Source organism: Zalophus californianus, chromosome 7 (genome assembly GCF_009762305.2).
Source record: "Zalophus californianus isolate mZalCal1 chromosome 7, mZalCal1.pri.v2, whole genome shotgun sequence".
Lineage (NCBI taxonomy): Eukaryota > Metazoa > Chordata > Mammalia > Carnivora > Otariidae > Zalophus > Zalophus californianus.
In genome coordinates this window covers 43,909,073-43,929,587 of record NC_045601.1, presented here as the reverse complement: position 1 = coordinate 43,929,587, position 20,515 = coordinate 43,909,073, and the positions used below count along the sequence as shown (strand labels likewise).

General features: G+C 42.8%; 1 protein-coding gene across 1 annotated transcript in view; it reads right to left on the bottom strand.

Annotated features, from left to right (window-relative positions):
* Window positions 1-16,448: 16,448 nt before the first annotated feature.
* Window positions 16,449-20,515, bottom strand: part of MCM9 (minichromosome maintenance 9 homologous recombination repair factor) — a 105,883-nt gene continuing 101,816 nt past the window's right edge. Inside the window, exon 13 of the mRNA XM_027602384.2 lies at window positions 16,449-20,321. Coding sequence (XP_027458185.2) covers window positions 18,854-20,321 — 1,468 coding nt within the window. The 3' untranslated portion in view covers window positions 16,449-18,853. The remainder of the gene's footprint in view (window positions 20,322-20,515) is intronic.

The window sequence follows — 20,515 nt, the reverse complement described above, 5'->3', positions numbered from 1 at the left end:
TTTAATTTGCATTTTTTGTTTTTGTTTTGGTGTGACAAACATGACGCAGCTTTGAAAGCAATAGTATGCTGACGATAAGGCGTGGGATGTCATGGAAGTTGGGGTGTATAACCCCAGTATGACTCTGTGTATCTCCTTCTCATACATGTATCTCTGTGCTGGGGCACACCTTCCTCTGGTTTTCTCTCTGTATTACTTCTCTTATAAACTATTTGTCTCCTTCTATTTCTCTCTGTTTTTTGCCACTTTCCCCCACACTTTCCTCTCCTTTTCTTCCCATTCATTTATTCAAAGTTGGACTGACTGCCAGCCACTGTATATTGTCTCCAGAAATTATAAAACTCCTCCTTCCCCCAACTCTGAATCTAGTGGCTTTTTCATGTAGGCACTTCAGTTGATCTTATTTTCAAAATTCAGTGACATGGGGCGCCTGGGTGGCTCAGTTGGTTGGGCATCTGCCTTCGGCTCAGGTCATGATCCCAGGCTCCTGGGATCAAGCCCCGCATCGGGCTCCCTGCTCAGCGGGGAGCCTGCTTCTCCCTCTCCTCCCCGCTTGTGCTCTCTCACTGTCTCTCCTTCTTGCTCTCTCAAATAAATAAATAAACAAATTTTTAAAAAAGTCAGTGACATGCGGGGAGAAAAAAAATGTTTCGACCATTTCTCTGACCTGTGATGGAGTTTCCTAGGGATATACACCATGTCAATCCTGTGTTAGTCTACACAGAATGTTGATACCCTTCAAGGCCAGTAAGAAATAAGTTGGTAAAAGGAGAACTAAGCTCTCAGGCATAGAGAGAAATGAGACAGTAATTTCTGTAAAAATGGAACATTTAATTAAACTGCTTTTAAACTTTTGAAAACTTCTCCAGGCATAAAACACATAGCTCTATAAAGCATAGAACAGGAACTGAAAATGTGACAAACTGGTCAAAGTTTGAGTTTTTTCAAATCTATAAACAAGGCTTTTCAATCTTCAAACAATCCAACTTGTGTCTGGGACACTTGCTAATTTATTTCTCAGAAAACAGACGTCCAAAGGGCCTCAGCTCTGAGTACTTCCAGAATCCTGAACACGGTGAAGCCCCCAGGGTCACCTTGCAGGTAGTTGGTTCTAAATAGATGTGGGTTCAAATACATTAGAGAAAAAATAAATATGCTGGAAATTACTTTTCCCCTGGAATACGACGCTATTGCACTTTCTAAGAATCTCTCAATGGCCTGTAACTACTGGAGGCCTCGTGTTTCACACCAATAATTCCAGTGTAGTGGGAAACTCAGAAGACAGGAGGAAAGACAGTATTCATTATTAATGAAAGGACTGTGCCTTCTAAGGAAACACAGTGCACTTAATGTTCAGCTTACCTCATCTTTCCATCAATAAATCCATGCTCCCTAACTGTTTATGGCATCCCTTGGCGGGCTTACTGGACAGGACGCCAGCTAATTAACAAACACACCTTGGCCTTAATTAAGCTGCCCTTTCCTGTCTGTGATACTACTTCAATATAAACGAAGACTGTTCCTGCTTTATTTTACTCCCATTATAGAACTGAATTCCAGATTAATTTGCTTAAAGCATGATCCTATTAAGCTTCCCTTAACTCATGAAATGTACATATTTTGTACTTTAAATAACGATGGGGGTTCACTTAAAAGATTAATTTCTACTTTGCCTGCCCCTTCTGCTCCTTCTTAACTGATGGTCAATGAGGGTATAGTTTGCTAGGGCTGCTGTAACAAAATACCACAGATTGCAGGGCTTAAACAACAGAAATTTGTTTTCTTAGAGTTCTGAAGGCTAGAAGTTCAAGATCAAGGTGTTGGCAGGGCTGGTTTCTTCTGAGGCCTTTCTCCTTGGCTTATAGATGGTCATCTCTCCCTGTGTCTTCACACCATCTTTCCTCTGTACGTGTCTGTGTCGAAATCCCCTCTTCCTGTTAAGGCCCCTGGTCAAACTGGATTAGAGCTCACCCAAGTGGACTCATTTTAGCATAATCACCCCTTTCAAGGCCCTTTCTCCAAATACAATCATATCCTGAGCAGACCATCTGTGTTCGGATCTTGGCTTTCCCACCTGCCACCTATGTGACGTTGGGCAAGTCACTTAAGTTCTCTGCCCTTCAGTTCTTCCATCTATGAAATGGGTTAATAATCATGCCTACCTCAGAGGGCTTTTATAAAGATTAAATAAGGGCTTTATGCATTTGAAAGCCCTCTGTAAATTGTTTGTATAATTATTTCAAGTTTTTTCCTTAAAATGTTTGAAAAGTGCTTATACATTTTCCTCATAGGGGAAATGAATGCTGTGTCAATATACTATAAAAATGTGAAGAACATCTTGGTCCCCATGGTTAGTGAATTGAGATGATTATCTTTTTATTTTATAATCACAATTTTCTTTTATACTCAAAACATAATGACCCTTGCATTAGGACATGAAATGGATTTGGGCCATATGTCACAGATTTCAGTCAAGCCTAAACCCTGCCACCCTCCTCGCCCTTGTCCTATATCTCCTCCCTCATCGAACCAAAGGCAGGTTGCAATTGCATGCCTAGTTATACCTGAGCAAACCTGGTCCAAGATCAGGGGTTCCAAATTCAGATGTCGGTATTCATTTTCATAACAAAACCCTAATTCTGGACCAATGCCTTTCTTTACTGCTATACACTGGTAGCTAAATATTTCTGGAGACAATGTGATGCGGGCTGGTTCCACTAAAATGTCATGGTATCCACCCTCTCCTGGGCCCTCTGCACCCCTGAATCTTTTTCCTTAGCCCAGGTCAAGACTGTCTCCCATTTTTCTAGGCAGCTACTCCCCACTCTTACCTCACATTCAGTCCTGTACCCATGACAACTTTTGTATTCTTCATGGGGAATACAGTGGTTCTAGCAACACCAACCTGTGTAATTCCACACACCCCATGCTGAATCTCTCCTCTGGGCCTTTGCTCTTGCACAAGGGAATGTCTTTTTTTTCTCCTAGGCTCCTCTGCGTTGGTTTGACTTACGTTTACTCTTCTTTGAAGACTTGGCTCAAACATGGCATCCTCTTCTCCAAAGCCTTCTTCAGCCAGCATCCCCACCTGCCCTCAGCTAGGCTGTATCCCTCCTTGGTGCTTCCACCACACCCTGTGCACATCTCTAGCTCTGTCTTTATGACATTGCTATGCCATTAACTATTGATGAATCCATCTCTCCCAGTAGACTGAATTCCTTGTGGTCAGCAGCCCTTAGTGTTCATTACTGATTCTCACTGTCCAGTATAGTATGTCCTATCTTTCCTCCATTCCACGGATTGTGTTGAAATCATTTGTGTGTGGAGCTCCTAAGGGACAGAGGTCAGAATCTTCTCCTCCTGGGTCAGTTGGGGTTCTTAGCAGCATGGAACGACATCTATCTGTGTTGATTTAAGTACATAAGAATTTTGCTAAAAGGAATTGGATAGCTCGCTGAACCAGTAGGGAGATCAGAAAGTTGAGGTTGAAAATAGGTGTGAAGAAAGGAAATTAAAAGCAGCTATGGCCACATTCAAAGCCACACCACGAAATAGGCCACTTGACACCAAAATGCACAGCCTTCCCACTGGCATTGCCAACTGTTGCTTGGAACTAGAGGCTGTTACAGCATCTGCCATAGCCCTCCCCCTTGGCGGATGACCTGTCCTTCCTACTTCCTTCGAGCCGTCTTTGGCTCCCAAATCACACTGGGGTACATGCATCTGATTGGCTGAGCCTCAACGTACCAATACTCTGAGTGCAGGAGAAACTGGGAAGGTGAATAGTCGATGTTTGCAGCCTGGTCAGAGAAGGTGGGGAAATTCCTCAAATAAGGAAGGTGAATCAGAAAAAATGACAAATATCTACTACAGATCCCTCAAGATTAGCACAGCCTGGCAAATAGTAAGTGCTAAGTGAAGGCAGATAAAAGGTAAAGTGTGAATGAATCTCCTCTGTGTTTCTAGAAACCCACACTGCCAAGCGGAATCTTGACCTGGCCCTATAGTCTATATTTTTGAGGAGGAAGAGACACGGAGGGAAAGGATGGGAGAAAATGAGCAACATGTGTGAAGTGCTGTGATGTGCTGGGCACTATGCAGTCACATTAGATAAATCCCTCCTGGTGATAGGACCCTCAGTACAATGTGATGTGCAAGAGGCAGGGACCAATCACGGCTGTGTTATCATTTTGCCCTCCTCGGGGCCTAGCACAATGCTGGCACCCCGTAGGTCTTTGATAAATATTTGTTGGTGTTGAACAATCCTACAGAGGAGATACTCTGCCGTTTTGTTGATGTTCAGATTAAGTACTCTGGCAGTCACAAAGCCAGAGAGTAGCAGCTCGTCCCGCACCCAATCTCACGTTTTCATCACACCTGAATGGATGCTAAAATATGGATCAACCAAGATGCAGGCTATCGGAAGGAGTGATATCAGCAACGTGTCAGCCTAAGATGCCCCTCATTTTTGTCCCCTTTAACATCTTAAATTTGGCAACTATCCACAAACAGAAGGGCTTCTGTGGGAGCTGTGGGGCCCGGCAGCATACACCAAGGGACCTGGGAGCATTGAGCAATCATCAGACAGACCCTAGTACGGGCGGTGGAGCTGCCAGCAAGCCTGTAAACTGGCTCCAACTCCTTTCAGCTTGCTATAGTCCAGGAGCACCTGGAAAATGCCACCTTGGGCAGACACCACACACGAGTGATGTAGAAATTCAAGTGTCCAGAGAAGTTCCGGGACTCTGTTGGAGCAAAACCAAAACCAAAAAAAAAAAAAAAAAAAAAAAAAAGAGTTTGGATGCATTTGCTTGGGTAAGAGGAGTTGGCTCTAAGACAGCACGGCTTAGAGAAAGAGGAGGCCAAGGATCTTTCCCTTGGGGGCCGGGGAGGGTGGGGGGTGAGTGCCCGGATGGCTGGGGCAGTGGGCACAACAGGGAAAGGGATTCAGAGGTACACACTTCCATCTATAGAATGAATAACTCATGGCAATGTGATGCATGGCATAGGGAATATAGTCAATAATATTGTAATAACTTTGTCTGGTGACAGATGGTAACTAGACTCATTGTGGGGATCATTTCATAATGGAAAAAAAAAGAAAAAACCAATCTGATTAAAAAGTGGGCAGAGGAACAGGATAGATATTTTTCCAAAGAAGACACATAAATGGCCAACAAGTACATGAGAAGGTGTTCAACATCACTAATCATCAGGGAAATGCAAATCAAAACCACAATGTGATATCATTTCACATCTGTTAGAATGGCTGTTCTCAAAAAGGCAAGAAATAAATGTTGGCAAGGATGTGGAGAAAAAGGAACATTTGTGCACTATTGGCAGGAATGTAAATTGGTTCAGCCACTATAGAAAACAGTACGGAGGTTCCTCAAAAAATTAAAAATCTGTATGATCCAGCAATTCCACTTGGGTATACACCAGAGGAAATGAGAACAGAATCTTGGAGAGATATCTGCATTCTTCGTTGCAGCATTATTCACAATAGCCAAGATATGGAAATAACCAAAATGTCCATCAACAGATGAATGGATAAAGAGGTAAGATGTTATATGTATATATAAAACGATATAAGATGTTTATATATATAATGGAATGTTATTTGGCCATGAGAAAAGAGGACATCCTGCTGCTTGTGACAACATGGATAGATCTTTGAGGGCATTACACTGAGATAAAGCAGACAGAGAAAGACAAATATTGTAATGATATTCCTTATATGTAGACTCTAAAAAATGTGAACTCATAGAAATAGGGAGTTGAATGGTGGTTACCAGGGGTTGGGGGGCTGGGTGAATTGGAGAGATGCCGGTCAAATGGTACAAATGTGCAGTTAGAAGATGAATAAATTCTGGAGATCTAATGCACAGCACGATGATTATAGTTAATAACACTGTATTATATACTTGAAAGTTGCTAAGAGACTAGATCTTAATTGTTCTCACCATAAAAAAGAAATGCTAATTATGTGACATGATGGAGGTGTTTAAGCTAGAGTTACAGTGGTAATCTTATTGCAATATATCAATTATCCAACCAACATGGTATACATTTTTAACTTAAACAACATTATATGTCAATTATATCTCAATAAAATACACAGGCTATTGCTTGTGTGAAATTCTGGGGACTTTTTAAAGCTTCTGATTAGCAAAATCTTTCCCTCAGAAAGGGAATTCTTGTGGAATTGGAATCTGACTGCTTGCCCCCAGCCTCCCAAAGAAATGACATTATTAAGTGCATAGTCTTTCAGATTATAGGCTTTTATGAAATGGACTCTGATCTCATGGCTCACAGGGTTTCAAAGCTCAGTTACATCCTGGCTCTTTCGGTAGGCATTTTCAGAGGCTTCAGAAGATGGAGCGGCTGTTCGGTAATGACCAAATGGCGTGCCCCTCGCGGCACCATTGCCATTCTCCTGGCCCACTCCTCGGTTGGCCTGTGTGTCTGCTGGAAGTGCCCAAATGAGACTGGTTTTGGAAGAAATGTTTTCATCTGAGAGTTGAATGCAGGGAAGCCTCCAGTCTTTGCTGGACATTTTACACATGCCAGCCTTTTTAGTTCCTCTCTCGGAGAAGCTTCATGCCCCCTAGTGGTATGAGCAGCAGAAAGAACAAGCTGACCTAGATTCCCTTCCACTCCGGCTATTCACTTGTTAGAGCCCTCATTGTCCAAGCAAGCAACTGCAGGAAACCAACAAACAACGCCCCCGCCAACACCACCACCACCCAGGGCGGTTGTCCAGGGCCCAGCAATTGAAAACTTTTTAATGAGGAAAACTTCTCCATGGACAAAAAAAGTATTTGTGCACATTTGATGAAGATAAAAAGGCAGCTTTGGCAGGGCCGCACCTTGCCATCATATGTGGACGGTGCCCGGAGTCCAACACGCTGTGAATGGCCTTGCTGGGCGCGGTATAGCCCCCTCGCGGTATTCCTGCATCTCCCGAGGTGCTGAGCCAAGGCCAAGCTCATTGAGGGTTCCCCTGCTTCGGGGTCGGCTTGGAGAGGAAAGGAGACCTGCCCTCAGCCCGGCACTGTTGCCACAGCTTAGTGACCATCAGAGAAGGGCCGTGCCATGCTTTTCTTTCTGGAAGCACATGACTTAATGGGAGATGACTTTGGCCTGGCCCTGATAGTCACATTTCTTGTGGGAGCTGGACTGATACAGTTGACAGCGCACTAGCTTTGAAGTCACATAGTTCCTCCCCCACCAGGCACCACTGGTTAGCTGTGTGCTGTGAAAAATTAACTTAGTCCCTCTGATCATGTTTCACCTGTAAGCAGGGTTAATGATACCTTTCTCACCAAATTCCTGTGCGAACTAAATATCTATCTACCTACCTATCTCATATGGATTCCCACACATATATAAAGTGTCTAATATGATGCCTAACACCTAGTAGGTGCCCAGTGCCAGGCAGTTCCTTTATCCCCCCATAGCTTCACAATCGTATATGCTCTCCTGTGCTAGAGAAGACAGCAGTCCATACACATCATGGGGGGGGAGTGCCATCAACATTCCTGCAGTCTGCATATATGGCCCTCGCTTCACAGAGGGACAAGGTAAACAGACTCAGTTCACCTGCTTATGAAGTTTCTTAGGTCTAATTTTTTTTTAATTCCAGTATAGTTAACATGCAGCATTATATTAGTTTCAGTATACAATATAGTGATTTAACAAATCTGTATATTACTCAGTACTCATCATGATAGGTGTACTCTTAATCCCCTTTAAAGGTCTAAATTTGTATTAGGCAGGCTTGTTTTTGTTTTGTTTTGTTTTGAAATGACAATGGAGATCTGAGGCTTGGGGTTTCCTCTGTCATCTAGCCTTGGTAGGACACAAGCAATCTCATTTTTCTGTGGCGAATATGAGTTGTCTTTAACACACTGAGATTCTTATCTGACCCAAAGACTCCCAAGTCCCCCTCACTGGCTAAAAAGAAGTTAGAATTGGTTGTGGGTGCAAAATGGGTAGCGTGTGGTGACAGCAGGCCCTGCAGTGAGGAGGGGACCTACTAGAGTCAATGCCCAGTAGCTCTGGCCACGTGCTCTCCAGCATCCTGTACGAGAATGCTGGCTAGCCCACACCCAGAAGCGTTCTCTCCATGCACTCACACCAACCTCAGGATCCTGCTAGGTCTCCCGGGGATGGAGCTCAGGGGAGCTGGGCAGCCTGCTGCCCATTATACTTGCCCCTCTGCGTCAAGTTTTTCTGTTCAGCTTTTAGAATTCTAAATCCATGTGTACTTGGGAAGCAGGACAATTTTCTAGGATCAACAGAGCAGTTTCTGAAAACTGTTTCTCATATTTATGCAAGCCCACAGCCAATAGGGTGGTTAGTACAGTGACATGTTCTATATATACCCCTTAGATGTGATGATTATTAAATCACTTGAGAATATATTTTTAAACACCTCACAATTGACCTTTGTAATCAAATACATCCTGTTTTTGTCCAGTGCTTTCCTAAGCTGTGCCTAACTCACCCCAAGTCTGCTGGTCGAAGATGAAGGCAGCCTCTTGTGTGCAGTCAACACTAGTGAACAAACACCAGGGAGGAAAAGAAGAGAGGCAGAAATGTGGAAATGGGGATTAAATGGTCACTTTTCTTTCAAATGTCTTAAGTGTCTCATTCACCATGTATTTATTCAACATCTACTATGTGCCTGGCAGTCTTCTAAAGTACTGGGGGCACATCAGTGAGTAAAAGAGACAGAATCCCTGCTCCCTCATGGAGCCTGCATTCCAGGGAGGGAAGACAGTGCCATGCTGAGCCGCATCAGAGCCCAAGGCAAAGGAGAAATCAGTAGCATTGATCCAGCCTTTGAAATGTTGACATTTTGCTCATATCATGGATTTTTCTTACATTTTCATTTTTTTAAAGTACTGTATCGAACTCTTTAACTTGCTGTTTTCTTTGGTGTCCCTACCTGAAGCAAATCTCACTCCCCTCATTAGCCCTGGCCATGAGACACATGCAGGTAGAAGCACAATAGGGTCTGTAGGGCACCACCCACATTTCCCCTTCCAGACCTCTGTACACACTGTCCCCAGCTGCTGAGAGCAGTGACCACTCACAGCTGAATCTCTGCCCCCAGAGAGGCCAAATGACAACATTTATCTGTCAGAAGCAAGGTGAGAGCAAATACCTCACTGAGCCCCAAGTCAGAGCTGCAGGGAGAGAGACGGACACACAGAGAGCTAGGGAAATGGCTGGAGTCCCCAGATGCAAAATCAGTCTGTGCCAGTGATTCTCAAAGTGTGGTCCCTGACCAGCAGCATCAACATGAAAATTTGTTAGAAACACCAATTCTCAGGCTCCAGTCCAGACCTACTTGATTAGAAACTCTGGGGGTGGGGACCAGCCACCTGCAGTTTCACAAGGCCTGTAGGTGATTCTGATGTACTGATCTGTACAGTCAAGAGAAAGGATCAACGAAGAGGCTAAGGCTTGTCTGTGCCGACAAGTCAAAATTTTTTGACAAGCTTTGGATCTGAACTAATTTTCGGACTCAGAGCCCACTAACTGAAGGAAAGGCCAGGTCCTCAGGAAGAAGTATCCTTGGCATGTCTGCATGATAATGACTACCCCAGTCCTTCCCCAAAGGGACCAACAGATATTTACTTGGGTAACCATACCCTGGGGGAAGGAAATAGCCCAAGATTTTGAGAACTGTTGGACACAAGATCTGAGTAGACAATGGGAACCAGTATGACACAAATCATGGTCCTCTGGCAGAGTAGATGTGTATGGGGGCCAGGTAATAAATGGACTCACAGCCCAGGTTCACTTCACAGGGGGTCTAGTCCCTGGTCCTTGATGTATAAATGAGATAGTTAATTCTTGGATGTTGACAGAATGCCCACATGCATACATTGGTTCTTGGCCTGTGAACAAAAGTTATCAGAGTGGGGAAGGACAGGTAGGAAGCTCTGAAGTGTCCCCTATACCCCTCTGGGGGCAAGACTGCAAATTATAAACATCCCAAGGCAAATAGCAGAAATTAGTGCCATCCTTAAAGACTTAAAGGAAGCAGAGCGATAATTCCCATCATCTCTCCATTTAACTCATCAGTCTGGCCCCTCCACAAATTAGCTCCTGGAAGATATCAGCAGAGTACCCCAAGCTCCCTCAACTAGCAGTGCCAACTGTAGCTGTTGTGGTACGATCCACAGCCCCCACCACAGCAGCTGGTCTAGAGACCTGAAGCTCATGGTGTCTTTCTTCTATCCATTCTAGATTCCCCTCACCCTTGGTTAGCACCTGTGACAGATAATATAATAAGTGAGTAAATGTTATAGTATGTTAGATGATGAAAATGCTATGGAAAATTGGGTAAGGGGAGAAATGTTTTGCGATTTTGAATAGGTTATGGCAGACTTCTTCACTGAAGTGACATTTGAACAAAATCTTGAAGAAGGTGAAGGTGATCACCTTCCGGGGATGGGCACTCCACAGATAGAGCAGTAAGGGAAAAGGCCTGGAGGCTGGCTCATGTCTGGAGAATTACAAGAACAGCAAGGTTGGCGGTAGCATGTGGCCCGATGTGGAGGACTTTAGAGGTCATTATTATAAGGACTTGGCTTTTGCCTGGCATGGGATGGGGAGCCACTAGAGGGTCTGGGGTAAGAGTTATCATGACCTGACTGCATTTATTAACAGGCTCGCTCTGGCTACTGTGCTGTGAACAGCCTGTAGGGAGTCAAGGAGGGGTGGCAAGGCAAGAGAGAATAGTGGCTTGGATTGGGGGGATAGCAGCAAATTTGTCAAGAAGTGTCTAGATTCTGTATGTATTTTTAATAGAGAGGCCATGGGATTTGCTGACAGGTGGGGTGTGAGATACACAAGAAAATAAATTGTCAAGGATGACTCAAGTGGTTGACCCAAGCATTGGAAGGACAGAGTAGCCATTTCATTTACTAAGATGGATAAATCTGGGAAAGGAGCAAGTTTAGGGAGATAAGATCAGGAGTATAATATGGAACACATGTCCTTCAGATGTCCTTTAGATAACCAAGGAGATATACTGAAAAGGAGTTTGATACTGGCATTTGGAACTCAGGAAAGGCATCATCAGCTAATAGGTAGGTTCTGAGAACCCTAAGATTCCGTGAAAATAACAGGGATACAAAAGAGCCCTGGGCCACTCAAGCATTCAAGGTCTGCGAGAAGAGGAGGAACTGGGTAAGCTGCAAAAAGACCAAGGAGGCCAGAAGAGGTTAGTAGGGAAAACCACAGACATGTGTTGTCCTGGAGGACAGGTGATGAAGGATTTCAGGGAGGGGAGAGTAATCAGCTCCATCAAATCAAGTAAGATCAGGATGAGAATGAGCACTGAAGGTCACCTTGATAAGGCTGCTTAGAAGCAGTGGGGAGGCCAAAAACTTCACTGGAGCGGGCTCAGCAGAAGGGAGGAGAACTGGAGACAGGGGGATAGACAACTCTCCCAAAAAGTTTTGTTAAGAGGGGAAACACAAACATAGTGAGGAAATAGGGTCACGTGAGGCGTTCTTGTTTTTTTGAACCAGTGGTGGAAATGATAGGGTAGGGAGAGGGTCTGGGGAGGAGCGCTGGGGCCGTGTCCAGAAGCAGCAGGAGGGGTGGGACCCGGCCCTCCGGCGGGAGGGCACAGCAGTGTGGAGAGAAGGTGGTGCGGGTCCTGGCAATGGCGTACAGCTGCTGCGAGGTGGACTAAGAGCAGGGCAAAGTGAGGAGTTTCTTCTGGGTGATACTTGCCTCTCGTTTTAGGAATTAACATAGGTATCAAATCACTAACTACTGTGAAAGGGTGTCAGTCTAAAGTGGAAAGGAGGATATGAGATGGAGAATCTCATTCAAGCGCCTCAGAGGAACGGAACTTAAGAACCGAGAGCCTGATTTCCTGGAAATGCCAGATTTACAGAAGACAGAGCTTTAGCTTCTGACCAGGGAACATCTACCAAGTCTCTCCCCATCCTCAAGCCAATGACCTTACTTTTTGAACTCTGGTTGGATGTCCCCCTCTTTGTACTCCTTGCCTATAAATACAAGCCATCCCAAACCCTCCCCAGACTCTCTCTGGGGCTTGCAGTAGCATGCATTTTCCAAATTGCAATTCCTCTGCTATTCCCAAGTAAACTAGGTTTCTGGTAATTCAGGCTTGCCTCAGTTTACCTTTTCATTGAGGTTGACACTAATAATGTAACTTTGGTCAGGTTATTTAGTATCTTTAGGTTACAGTTACCTAATTTATAAAACGTGAATAACAATACTACCTATGTTAGAGAATGCTGGGAGGATTAAATGAGTTAAGAATACATACTTTCATCTAAATACTGAAAAGTGCTTAAGGAATAACTAGCACATAGTAAGCAACCTAAATAGCTAACTTTTACCCTTTATCAACAGATATTTTTAATGGAGCAATAAAAAGTGAGGGGAGTTGAGATGTTCCAGAACCTATTCTTTCAAAAAAATTACTTAGGGGTGCTTGGCTGGCTCGGTTGAGAGAGCATGAAACTGTTGATGTCGGGGTCGTGAGCTTGAGCCCCACGTTGGGTGCGAAGATTACTTAATAGACTTAAAAAAAAAAGAAAAATAACGTTCTATAAAAAAAGAAACATCTCTTCTTTAAAAAAATTACTTAAATGTCTGAGGTTTCCCCCCATTTGTAAAAGTGGGTATCACCTGAATTATGAATAGTATTGATGTAAAAATCAAGCGTCATATATTAAATATGTTTTGAAAAGTAAGTACTAATATGATTGATATTGTTATGTTGTAATTAAAATTTCGTCAGGGTAAATAAGTACTTAAAACCAATTTAGAAAAATTTCAATTGCTGTGAATTTAATTTTGGCTCAAAGTTTCTTTCAGTTTATTGTAGCATTTTTGGGGAAAACTATTACAACAGCCATATATCTAATTATAATGAAATTAAAATTTCACAGTTTCTGTAACCTTCATGAACACATAATGATATTGGAAGAAAAACAACTGGACAGCATCTGGCAGCTGACTTCGCATTCAAGGATGGGTTGTGTTATGCAGAAACTTTTTTTCCATCCTTACTAGTTCTTAGGGACAAAGTCTGTAAATAAAGGAGTCTCTCCAGGGGTTTACTGTGTTCCCAGTGTCATCCCCCATTCATGCTGAATCCTCTCAAAGGCAGCAAATCAAAGATCTCTGATGTGCTGGAGCCCTCAAGGCAGCTTTGGGTTTCCCTTCTTCAAAGCAGTTTAATTTCCCAACAATAATAAGATCATTAAAGATCAATGTTATGTGAATCCTCAATTTAAAGTTATCCTGGACTATCTGTAATTCTAGAAGGGCTTAAGTAGGCCTCAGATTTAAGACACACGTATCTTCCCGTCATCGTGGATCTACTCCCTGCTTTGCTGGCAATTATGAAGTCGAAAATTTGGAAAATGTTAAATATATCTTAACTGCAGAGATTATTCCTAAAGAAGTTTCAGAGTAATATCCTTCACATACTCCCATCTATTTTGATTTTCATCCTAGTGTTTCTAAAACCTATAATAGTTATGATGAGAAATTGATGCACAGGAAAATGGAAGCTTGGTAACTAGTGACACAGCAAAGAACTCTGGTTGGAGTTCTGCTCCCTCTGTGGCCAGCAGCCTGAATTGCACTTCCATCACGGCCAGAGTGGTTTGCAATCCTTGGAAAACCCCTGGCGGTTAATCAGGTCAGGAATTTACAGGGCTCCCTTAGGAAAGACGATCCAAGTACCTTTAGAGACATGTTTTCTCAACTCAGTAACTATAATAGAAACAATAAAGGTTATAGAATTATAGAACTATTCAGGGCACCTGGGTGGCTCAGTCGTTAAGCGTCTGCCTTGGGCTCAGGTCGTGATCCCAGGGTCCTGGGATTGAGCCCCGCCTCGGGCTCCCTGCTCCGCGGGAAGCCTGCTTCTCCCTCTCCCACTCCCCCTGCTTGTGTTCCCTCTCTCGCTGTGTCTCTGTCAAATAAATAAATCTTTAAAAAAAAAAAAAGAATTATATAACTATAACCCCAAGCCCTGTGAAGACAGAGTGACAGACCGGCCAATCCAGGCCTCCCACCCCATTGTTGGAGACTGACCCCGCCCACAGCTCTGGGTGCTATGTTGGCACCAGGACACTCTCTTGAACCAGCTGAACACTGAGCCTGAATCTGTAAGATGAAGATGGGTGAATCGTCTGGAAAGATCAGAAAAAGGCACAGCTGGGAGCCAGGGCCCAAGGTAGATCAAAATCTACAAGGCACCTGCAGCAGCATAATCCCAAATTAGGACAGAAAACAGGGCCACAGAGAAGGACGGTAAATGGGAGCACCCCAATTCATGGGGAGATCAGGCCCAGTATGTATATCCTATTTCCCTTTTGGGACTGTATCCTGAATTGGCATATTTACATAGACACATCAACAATTTAGTTAAACCTAACAACATTTCTGTCAAGTTCACTTTTAAGTATTAAATACAATATTTAATGCATGATTAATATTAATATTTAATACAAATATTAAATTTAGATGCATTTTTAAGCCTTTAAGAGGAGAGACAGTGGAAGTGATAGAAGAACAACAGAAAAGTATGTCATAGGGAGCAATTACTACAGCTTCCTGTGTAGGTCTTCTGAGAAACAGTCAAGGGGATGTGTGGGCAATGGCTTCCCATATACCTGGGGGGCTATGGCACATGTCGCATGGGACGTGGACGGCAAAACCCCTACTGAAGTAAGTACATATGTGAGCCAGGAGCCTTCTTTTATCCTTCTTGAATGTTACAACATGGAAAGCAGACACAGAAGAGGTGATTCTGAACACTGAGGAATATGCAGTGGCCTAGACTGCCACACTCTGAGTTTGTTAAATTTGGAACTAGGCTGTCTGATAAACTACATCTGAAAGGTTAACCTGGCTGCAGGTAGTCCCTAGTGACCTAGTCTTTCAGTGTACGTTGGTTCTGAATTCCTAAGTGTTGTGGATTGGCTAAAAGTGTGTTCTAGATATCCTCTTTGTGGCTGACCTAAGATTTTTTTCTAGAATTGGTCTTCCAGTCATTCTATCAGTCATTCTATCAGCTAGGTGTTTGTTAGAATTAAAATTTGTCAACCAAGAGTAGATATCTATTATTAAAGTTTTGGTATACCCTCAGGAAAAGTTTAAAGTTTGAATTAAGCCAAATAGTTAAAGGTATCAGAATAATAAGCTTATTCTGTCTGTATTTCTAAGAAACACTAAAAATTACAATAATAAAATCCCTATTATAAATTTTAGACCATCACATATACATTGAAGACACTGTGTTTTACAATGTCAGAAAACTCATTTCTTTTACATAATTATAATAGAGTTAAAATTCTGGTTTGGTCTCACAAAGGAAATTAGGTACAATTTTTATTATGATTAAATAATTTTACATTATTGGGGCACCTGGGTGGCTCAATCGGTTAAGTGTCTGACTCTTGATTTCAGCCAGGTCATGATCTCAGGGTCGTGGGATCGAGCATTGGGCTCCACGCTCAGCATGGAGTCTGCTTGAGTTTCTCTTGCTCCCTCTGCCCCTCCCCCACTCTATTTCTTTCCCTCTCTCTCTCAAATAAATAAATCTTTAAAAAATAACTTTACATTATTAAAATTAAAAATTAGGACTTCACTGGCCTGAAATAAAAATATTCTGACATGTTGATTCAAATTAAGGGTTATTTTTACACTTTCCTTTTTTGACCAGAAATATGATTTTTGAGACTGTACCTATTTCCCTCAAGATGCCTATGTGCTTCTTTGGTACACGCTAAAGACCATATAAGAGAAAGTCTTGTGAATTCACATAATGTAAGAAAAACAGGACACAGCAGGATAAAATGTGACCTCAGGACGTTAGACATTTTCAGCTCTGAAACTACTACAGGGAGCCAACAGCAGCGGTAGTTCTTCTGCCCACTGCTGACTCCCTGTGCATCCTTGAGACCATGAGTTTGGCTTGTAATACCATCGGCCCAGAAAGGGAATAGACTGCCTTAGGGGGTAACTGAGTCTAAGACCTGAAGCAGGAAAAAAATCAAAATGTGTCTGGAACATGCTGTTGTTTTCAGATACTATGGATACTTTTAGAAATGTCAGAGTCCTGAAAGGACATTGGCATCAACATAATGGGACTTCCTATTGATCAAGTTGTGAGACTTTGAGCATCAAATACAAGCACAGCAAGGTAGTCATAACAAAAAAGTAGTTTGAACTTTTTAGTAAGTAGGGGAGTATTCATATTTTTATTTTTTTTAAGATTTTATTTATTTGAGAGAGAGAGGGCACAAGTGGTGGGGAGGGGCAAAGGGAGAGGGAGAAGCAGATGCCCCACCGAGCAGGGAGCCTGATGCGATGCAGGGCTCAGTCTCGATCCCAGGACCCCGGGATCATGACCCGAGCCAAAGGCAGCTGCTTAGCAGACTGAGCCACCCAGGTGCCCCTGTACTGAGTATTTTATTCCTTCTAATAATTTTGTCTGTTTACAATATTTACATATATAGTTATTTCCAACCAGGTAAGCGTCAAAGAAAAAATACACAGAACTAGGAACTTGGCCAAACAATCCTGGCAGAGGTACTAAAATAAAAAATAGGGTGGATTTATTAGCATAAATAATAGGATATAAGGTGAGCACAAATAATAACCATGTAGCAGGTGGCACAGGTGGTCATATACAATAATTAAGGAAGAGAGACAATTCAACACTGTATTTTAAAACATGAATTATTCAATGTCCTGAAGAGATAAGTTAACTACACAAACTAAATCCCTCATTACCAAGAAATGAAAGCTCTAGAATCAAGATTCCCAATAAGGAATGCAGCCATTTTAAATAATGAAAACAGAACAGATCAAAATATCCGAATGACAAGCCAACAGGGTAGGCATTACCAGCCATGCAAAGCTTAATACATCATAACTGCAAAAGATGCCAAGTTTCAAGGACAAATATTTATAAGAAGAGGAATAGTTTAACACACACACACACACACACACACACACACACACACCACACACACACAAACAGCTTGGCAGGGTGACTCACAATTGAATTACCGCAGCCTACTACACAATCAGGCCAGACCGTGTCTAGACCAAGATTCACCTGGTCAATAACCCAGATCCTCTCTTTTTCCTTCACTTCTGGTCAGACCACTGAAACTCAGGAAAGCACTAATACTGAGACACTGGGAATAGATCACGTTAAGAATCATATACTGGGAAGTTATTAAGTAAGTACGGAAATAACAAGAAATTACCCAAACCATAGTCTTAATGTTTTAGAATAGGTTGAAGGGAATGTGCAATAATACATTTTATAATCACTCCTTATAGATATCTTTTACCAGCTGTTTAAGGTGTTATTTCAAAAGACTTATCCATACTAAATTTGTACTCACAGTTCAAAATTTTTCAGAAAATTTAGTCAATTTTGCAATTAACGTTTAAATACTCAAGAAAATTTAGGGTTCCTTAATTTTTTTGGTATGAATTTAATGAAGCAATCCTTAAATGAAGTATCTATAGTTTTGGATATTCTTCATATCTAAAAGTGCCTCAGACAATGAAAACCTCTATTAATTATTATTTTAAAAATTCATAATTCAGGGGCACCTGGGTGGCTCGGTCGTTAAGCGGCTGCCTTCGGCTCAGGTCATGATCCCAGGGTCCTGGGATCGAGCTCCGCATCGGGCTCTCTGCTCGGCAGGAAGTCTGCTTCTCCCTCTCCCACTTCCCCTGCTTGTGTTCCCTCTCTCGTTGTCTCTCAGTCTGTGTCAAAATAAGTTTAAAAAAATCTTAAAAAAATTCATAATTCAAAAGAGAAAGTCTGTAATTATGGAATCCTAACAGCCCCTGCTAGAATCTAAAGGAGGAAGTGATTTTAAAAGGACTTAAGAAAGACAAAGCTTGAGTTGTCTATTTCTACCCAACAGTCATCATTTGCTTGGTTTTGAAGGACAAATGAATCATAACTTAGTAGGAATCAACATTTCCATATTAACCACTTGGGTAGATGCCATGATATGTGATTGATATATGATTACTGCACATTCTCCTTCTAACTACAGGCTTTAAGTTGTGTTGAGGGTAGGTCTCCCAGAGGAACAAAGAATCTGAAGCACAATATGTTAGCTCAAGAAAACAGAAAACTCAAAAAGGTCAGTACCTCAGAAAGCTACAGTTTGACCAGCTGCCAGATCCTTAGGAATACCACGGAACTGTAAGGATGCCTCTCAAAGAAGGAAAAGCATTAGTCACATCTAATCTGACACATGAGAATAAACACAGAGATAATAATAGAAAAATCACATGATTTTGGCAAATAATAAATATTCACACTTTGCACATCTTGGGTGAAGGAAAAAAATAGGAAAAAAAACAACAGAAAAGAGTTCATCTAACTTGTTAGCTTTATGAGGGCTACCTTCCTGGCATTTGCTCCTGAGTGAATAGGAGAAGCAATCTTGGGAAGACCCAACCCCAATTAAAAAAAAAGAGGCGGGGGGGAACAAAACCAACCAAAAAACAAAACCAAAACAAACAGAAACATCTCTGGTAATACAAGTATTCCATCTGCAAAATTAAGCACAATGTCAATTACTTCAACTGCTGTATCACACTGCCTGGCACTGATTTTACAACTTCACAAGTCATGAAGATAAACCTGAAATTATAAAACCTGTTGGGAGAGCTGGTATTCAGAATGGTACTCAATATGGCCAATAGTTCTGTACATATATGGACACATGTCGATATCCCGAAGGTGCTGTGTGGAGCTGGGGAGGCTGAAATGTGACTAGAAAGCTTTTCATGATTATGGCTTTTTTCTCATTTCTTCATCCCAATCAAAATCCAATGCTTCGTCATCTAGTTCTGATAAAGTAAATAGAGAGTTTTTGGAAAGAAGCAATCTCTCAGTGGACCCCTCCAGCTGAAAAGTTTTCCTTTCCCTGCCAAGCACTATAGCTGCGGCCCTGGGAGGAGGGCTGGGGTCTCTTGCCCCCTGGTTCTCACTTTCAGGAAGAGGAGGGGATCCTGATTTGGATTCAGAGGGGGAAGTAAAGGAGAAGTTGGCCAATTTGGCTAATGTGCAAGCATGAACCTTACTGCTCTTATTATTGCATGAGACCTCTTCCTTTCTGTCTCTTTGACAAGTAAGAGGAGAACGCCCAGTCTGGCTCCCAAGCTTAAATTCAGGCTGGGTAACTCCTCCTTCAGGGCCATGTTCACTTTTCTCTCTTGATCTGTCTTCCTCCGGTGCCTGCTGGGACACTTCCTTTGCCTTACCCTGTGGCTGATTCGAGTTTCTGCTTCCTGAGATAGAGGCCAACTTTTGTGGTCCCTTCCCAGGCAGAGCTCCTTCTCTTCTTGCTCTCTGGTGAGTTCTGGGACTTGGAACTGCTCCTTTAGTTGTGCCAGGAGGCACAGGACTGTGGTCTTCAGGGGAGTAGGTCAGTTTTGACTTCTGTTTGAAAATAAATTTTGCCAGTTTGGCCAGGGGGGGACCTGGACTCTCAACACTTTCAAGCTCAGGCTCTTCCATCTGAGCAAGGGATTTCTGTCTCTTTCTTTTGGGAGTCTCCAGTGTTCCTTCAGGGCCATGGGCAGAACTGGACTGAGGCTGAGAAGGGCCTATGGGCTGTAAAGGCACCATGGCGGGGCTCCTGAATAACTCCTGGGCGCTGGTCTTGCGCAGCTGGTGCAGCTTCCTGGAGACGTGATGAGTCAGTACTGAGTCTGGTTCACCAGCAGACCGTGCTACTTCGGAAACGATTGCTGCCCTTTTTGCCTCTTTCCCTTCAACATGGTCTGGCCTCAATGGAGCTTCTGTCTCTCCTGGTGCTAGAAGCTGTCCAGTTTCCAATTTGCTCCTTTGGCCTGGCTCACCCTTTACCTTACCCTGAGATTTGTTCTTGAAATTTTGCAAAGCCATTTTCCCGCCAGTTGTTTCGGGAAATACAGGCACAGTGTTTTGAGGTTCAAGCTGATGAGTTGCTATGGAGTCAAACCAGTCCAAACTGTCATCTTTGCTATTTTTGTGCTCAGCGGAATATTTTCTATTTGTTGGTCTATTAGGCTCCCCATGGGATAGGGGATCGGGAAGTGGGCTTCCTTCAGGACTGCATCCAGGAGAGGAGGTCAGCATGCTACAGTTCACTTCCTGCTGTGCTGATAAGATTCTGGACTTTGATGCTTCTCCTGGGTCATTTTTGGAGGATCCTGGGTTAGTCTCTGCCTCCACTGCCTGTGGCTGGGATTGGTGCACACTCTGATTTTGTAACCTGTAGCAGAGATAAGTAAGGAAAACGTATTGAAGAGAAGAGAATTTGCGTTAACCTTTCCATTTCTTTAGTATCTGAGATGCCATCTAAAGGGCTTGAGTCCAACATAATTCCAAGTTAATGCCAAATATAGTCTCTTAGAGCAGCAGGAGGAAATTATCCTTTCTCATCAGTATAGAATTTAAGTGCTCTGA